The sequence below is a fragment of the Triticum dicoccoides genome, chromosome 7B (genome assembly GCF_002162155.2).
Source record: "Triticum dicoccoides isolate Atlit2015 ecotype Zavitan chromosome 7B, WEW_v2.0, whole genome shotgun sequence".
Lineage (NCBI taxonomy): Eukaryota > Viridiplantae > Streptophyta > Magnoliopsida > Poales > Poaceae > Triticum > Triticum dicoccoides.
In genome coordinates, this window is record NC_041393.1 from 116,168,198 (window position 1) to 116,174,054 (window position 5,857).

The 5,857-nt window shown below is 46.6% G+C and overlaps 1 protein-coding gene across 4 annotated transcripts; it reads right to left on the bottom strand.

The window, feature by feature from the left end:
- Positions 1–1,667: 1,667 nt before the first annotated feature.
- On the bottom strand, positions 1,668–4,433 carry LOC119337747 (MEIOTIC F-BOX protein MOF-like). 4 transcript variants are annotated; one of them, XM_037609924.1, is made up of 5 exons: positions 4,266–4,433; positions 3,307–4,183; positions 2,717–2,872; positions 2,332–2,518; positions 1,668–2,053 (listed from the first exon to the last, which is right to left on the bottom strand). In XM_037609924.1, exons 2-5 carry the CDS (start codon positions 4,129–4,131, stop codon positions 1,977–1,979), a joined length of 1,245 nt encoding a protein of 414 aa, XP_037465821.1. In that variant the 5' UTR covers positions 4,132–4,183; positions 4,266–4,433; the 3' UTR covers positions 1,668–1,976. The 4 variants fall into 4 exon arrangements, with proteins under 4 accessions (XP_037465821.1, XP_037465822.1, XP_037465823.1 ...); XM_037609925.1 differs by having other exon boundaries at positions 3,307–4,186; XM_037609926.1 differs by having other exon boundaries at positions 3,325–4,183; positions 4,261–4,433.
- Positions 4,434–5,857: the final 1,424 nt, after the last annotated feature.

Genomic DNA, 5,857 nt, shown 5'->3' on the forward strand with positions numbered 1-5,857 from the left:
AAACATGGCAAATGATATGACAGATTCATACATGGCAGGAACAACAATAAATAGGCATGTTGGTGAGTTTGAACCACTCACCACAGAGCAATACATGGCATGAAAAGGTAACCAACAACAAGATGACATGTTTACAAAGCTAAGCATGGAAAGAGCAAGTTCATAGGATGCATGGATCACTAGCAAAGCTCATGGTAAAACTAAACTTAATGTTAACAGGATGACAGCAACATTATTTAGCAATTTGAGAGCAAGATTACAACAAGCTACAGCAGGCTATAAATGCAACCAGGGACATGGATGGATAGAGCATGACATGTATAATAAAACATCCTTAGTGAAAATCTCCAGATTATGCATGGAATGACTTGTAGCAGTAGGTTTACATAGCATCACGAAATAACAGATTCAGCCTAGCAAAACAGTAACAGCAAGTACCCTACTTAATAAGCTTGATGCACTCACTACACGACTCACAAAAATACATGGATTGCACCTCTGTAAAGATGGCATGATGTAGTTCAAAACTCATGTAGACATCAAGCTCATAAGATGCACACATCAAATGCAACAAAAATGACAAATCACCAAGTTATAACAGTTTCAGCAGATTAACATCATATAGTACTCTTGCAACGATGATTCAGACATCAAGATGAACTCAAATAAACATGGCACAATGGAATAAAATGAAGAGCATCTCATGATGAACATTTTGACATATTACACGCACAAAACGAAGCAGTATCCAGAGAGATATGACATGATGAACAGGGCATGAAAATACTGCAGGGAATCGGGACTTAGCAGAATTATACCCTCGCGAGAAGTCAACCCGGGACGAGGAGATCCCGGGACGGAGCGGATCCAGGCACGCGGGAGCGTTTGGTTGGCGGGCCTGGTGGATCTGGTCCCGGTTGGCACGGACTTCGAGGTTCGCCGGGGAGCTCGCTAGAGTTGGCCGAGGAGAGGTCCGGCGAGGCGAGGACGGGGCGGATCTCGCCGAATCCGGCCCGGGGCGAGGCGTGACGGCGACGGGAAGGCGGCACGGTAATGTGGACTTCGGTTGAAGGCATAACACACATGTGTGTAAATTTTTAGGGCAAAATACGGCTGTGCGAGAAAAACAAATCTGGGGCTCTTTTAGCACATGATACTATTCATCCTCCCATGCCATGAGTTTGTCTTTTTTTACAGGTCGCAACTCAAGGTATTTCATCATGATTTTTTACACACATGTGGGTACATCCTTACATACATGCATAATTTTTTTCAGAATTTTTTTAACCATAAAAGTTTGAATTTGAATTTTTCAAAAATAAAGGCCTCCATGGAGCTCGGCCTCCAAAACACCTCTCTCTTTTTTACATGAGTATATAATTGCCTCTTGAAATAGAAAATATCTATACAGTCCTTTCAGATGTGTGTATACTAGATGACACCCTGTTCATTGCTGCCGGAGTTGCCCAGCATATATTTCAGTGAGATTCGGTTATTTGACTGAATATTTCGATTAACAATATGAGAACTAAACCTGAAAATACATGTAACTATAAAATATTTATTGAATATTTAATATAATTAAAACATTTGACTGTGTATGTAGAGATAAATATGCTAGCAGGAATCAACTACGAGTCTTGACTCTTGAGGGACATGGTACAAGATAAATTTACCAATAAAATCACTAGCTGAGGGGTACACATTTGCAAAGATAGCACAAACAAGTTGGTACATTTGAAACGATATAATATGTTTTTGGGTTAAGGAACTACACTGAAAGTAAAGGCAAACCACAGACAGCGGAACATTTGCATCTAACCAAAAGAACACGACACATCACGATGATAAACCAGGTCCAACTAGCTGAGATAGCGCAAACAAGTTGTACAGCTCATTCCATGCTGTTTCTAAGAGGATTCTTGTAAGATTGAAAACAGTGCAACGTTGCACTTGCAGAGACAAAAGACCAGACTTTAGCCTTGCACAATTATATTGCATTCATCGTCATCATTGGCCGGAAAGTGCCAAAGCCATGTCTCGAAACTAAAGCCTGTACATATACCAGACAAGGTAGGATCAGTTGAGTGTGATATCATCTCGAGAAAACATTGTGCAAAAAATTGACGAGTGTATAGTTACAGAATGCATAATATCTGTAGCTTATCTAATTATTCCAATGTTGTGGATATGTGATTGAGACAAAACTTTGGCTGATCACATAACGACTACTTCCCTAGCAATTACATCTACCATTTTCACCCCATCACAGTAAGAATGTCTAAACTGACCGGCCACAAGTACAAAAATATGTGCTGCTAGTTAACTTACATGTGGATAGTTGCGAAACCAGTTTGATGCTAATCTGCATGGCACTGCCAAAACGACTCAACAACTTTAAAATCCTGCAAACCCTCCCATCAACATCTCTGCATCTGATTTCCACAATATTAAGATGTTTGGATATTGCAGGTAATTTTTCCATTGGATAGCTCAGCACAGTAATAAACTCCCGTCTCTGTAGTGAACAAAAAAGAATCATCAAGATCTGAGCAATGATGCATAACAGAAATGTGAATCAAGATCTACCGACAATGGATAAAAAAAGTGTCCATTAAGATTGATGAATACACGTACATACGTATATTCAACAGAAGCAGTCGATTATGCACGGTAACTTGAATAACATATCTCTTATAGATTCAGAAGCATATACCTTAGATAGTCGAAGAATGAGCTTCTCAAGAACGGGTGAATGCTCGAGAATGCAAAGTAATGCACGGAAGTCAATAGCCACACACCACTCATTCAGCAACAATGTCTTCAAGTTACTAAATGTAGGACACCACCTCAAATCCCTTCCAAATATAAGCTGGTGAAAGTATGAACAATTAATATTCTAGGCATAAAGGGGCAATTCACTGGAAAGTGAGTGCATAGCAGGTTTGGATAGGCATTTAAAAAAAGCCACACCATGAGAATGTAATGCAGGATATCCATATAAAGCACATGCTATATTCAGCAAGTTTCTGTACATTTACAGACAAATAATTCACATATTGACCATGTATGGCTAAAGTTCTATATAAATATCCACTTAGCACTTGTAATCCGAGGCCAACTAATTCACAAGTGCAAATTGAAAAAAAGAACATAATTTAGAAGCCTATCTTCTGGCAATCCATGTAAATATGAGTGTTAAGTCGTTGGTATCTAAAGACGGATATAGAATCTTCAAAAGAACCTAGGGGTTGAAAGATAATAACACTTTTAAACTGAGAGTAAAGATGGGAGTTCCAAGAATGCCATTCCAGGTTCAGCTACCAGTTCCAAATGTATAACACTGGCCAGACCTCCGAGAAGCACGCAGCGGCTGCCATGGTCACCATCACCAGTACATTCTGCACAAATGCCACAGCATTCCTTAAAAGCACCTCTTATGCAGCAATCTCTCGAGTATGCTGCAGGTTTCACAAATGCTGTTTCCAGTGAAGGCATGCTTCCAAGAAAAGGAACTATACAAGAATCAAGGAGCAGCCAAAGGAGACTAGGGATTGATATACTAGGCCGACAATCACAGAAGAAGTAGCAGCTGTCGATGTTGAGACGCTTCACCGACTGGGACGAGATCTTGTCAAGATATAATCTGCAATCTGCCATCTTAAGATCCTCCAATGCTGGGCAGCTCGCGAAATCAAGAACATCTCCTTCTAAAATCATTTCAGTGAGCTCCAGTTTTCTCAGGTGTCGGGAGACCAGAGGAGGGTTTTCCAGTGTGGCGAAGGAGACATCGAGCACCTGAGCTTGGCCCGACAAAATTCGTCGGATCCAGACTTCAGCGTGCGCGCAATCTTCGACCAATCCATCGAAGTCCAGCTTGGCCTCCTCCAGAATCGAGTCATGGCCGCCGGGGGATAGCAGAGCGTCGAAGAAATTCTTCAGATGTTCGGGGCTGCCCCTGTCCCACCAGTCCTCGGGGCTGAGGTGCAGGCGACGGATGGATCTCCACGCGTGGCGCCAGCGACCGGCGAGCACGCTCGTCTGGACGGCGTCATGCGCCGGCAGGAAGCCAAGGACGTGCTGGAGAACGCCGTCCGGCAGAGCGCTGATCCGGTCTTCGCCGCCGGGCATGGATGGGCCTTGCACTGGTTAGACAACCCGTCGAACAGGTGGTTCTTGGATGCTGCTGTGACAAGAGAACAATGACGAAACGAAACAAAGAAGCGGAGAAAAAAAGGCACGGGTAGAAGACGAGCTTGCCTAACCGAGCTTAGCCTCACTCGCCGCTGCGCGGGGCCATGGCGGCGGCACAAATGCAGCGAATCGTCCAACCCCAACGGAGAAGACAGCTCTCTGTTTCAGCTCAAGATGGAGTGGTGGAGCGCAGTTAAAGCTCACTCGGTGTTGTTGGGTGTCTTGATTGCTGAACCTCACCGGCTCACTGTGCACCACAGCTCTTCTGGCCATGGCGGGCCAGTGCGTGATGGGACTATACGGTGCAGTGACTTTGCCTTGCACACTGTAACGCTCGCGCGATCGCGTCCTTGCTTCTGCAGGTCGTAGACCTTCTTTTTTAAACTAGCGCCGCGCCGGTGACAAATCCCTTCCGAATTTTGTGCAAGCCCTTGCAGCAAAACCAAACGCACCGATCAAAACGGACGCGCGCGCTCTTTGTCCGGTTTTCGTCTGTTTGGATCGGTCAGACGAACATGCGCGTTTGGTTTTTCATTTGGATCGGCAGGTGCGTCCAACTGGAGGCCGATCCATTTATGCCTGACATGACTAAAACTGACTAATTAAGCGCAATTATACATAAATGACTAGTCAAACGCCGGCCAAAGTTCATTTAAACATAATTAGAAAATTAAAAAACTCTAATAAACCCCTGCACGCTGCCCTAATAGACCGCCTTGCCCTTCCCTTGCCGTCGTAGTCGTCGCCGCCGGTGAGGTCAAGGAAGACGAGGGAGGCCCAGCCCAACCGAATGCGGCTTGATAGGCCGCCGGGGCAGCCTCCTCCGGTATTTGTGGCGGCGACGGTGTAGCGGCGAGGCGGGCGGCCTCCCGTTGGGCGCATAGATGCCAGCTGTGCGGCAAATTGACATCTGGATACGGCACAGGCTGGCGGTACTGCCAATGCCATCGCGCTTGGTGGACTGGGATGTACAGCCGCCCCCGCTCCCGCTATGGCGTGCTGCGTCTAGCTGGCGGCGACGTAGCAGGCTGCCCACGGGAAGAGCTCGCTCCGGCGCTGAACTTCCACTTCTTCCCTCCCTTCCCATTGAACAATCCCATGGCTGGTTGGATGCTTGCTGGCTGGCTGGCTAGGGCTTCCTGGTCGCCGGCGAGGGAGCAAAGACGGGCAGATATGGATGGGGGTTGTGAATGAGGCCGGCCCCGTCGCACGCGTCCATTAAAAAGTACGGGCACGCGACCCTTCTACACACTGCCAGGCGGGCTCGGTGCCGGTGGTCGTCATAAATATGACCGCGGGTGGTAGTTGGGCGGCCGACATGCGGGGCCGCGGCAGACACCGAGGGGATGCGCGCAATTTTGGGCCGGAAATAGGTCCGCGCGGGCGAAGCAGACGGTTTTTGGGAATGGGTCGGCGCGTTGGGCCAACGTTTTTGTCCGCGGCGATCCAAACAGACATGGGTGGACGAAATGGGTCGCCCGGTTAGAGTTGCTCTTAGAGCAACTCCAAGCGGTAGACACAAACGGATGCGCGCTTTGTCTGTTTGGATCGGCCAGACGGACGTGCGCATTCGCTGTTCGATTTCGGTTGGCAGGTGTGCCCAACGGTAGGTATATCCATTTTTGGCCCGCACGACCGAAATAAATTTAGAAAATTCAATTAA

Bases quoted from the DNA above. Each gene is read 5' to 3' on its own strand.
- LOC119337747 (XM_037609924.1), bottom strand. From the start codon at position 4,131: ATGCCCGGCGGCGAAGACCGGATCAGCGCTCTGCCGGACGGCGTTCTC. The intron at 2,519-2,716 runs GTATATGCTTCT...TGTTCACTACAG, and splicing joins TCATTCTTCGACTATCTAAG to AGACGGGAGTTTATTACTGT. The intron at 2,054-2,331 runs GTAAGTTAACTA...GTATATGTACAG, and splicing joins GGTTTCGCAACTATCCACAT to GCTTTAGTTTCGAGACATGG.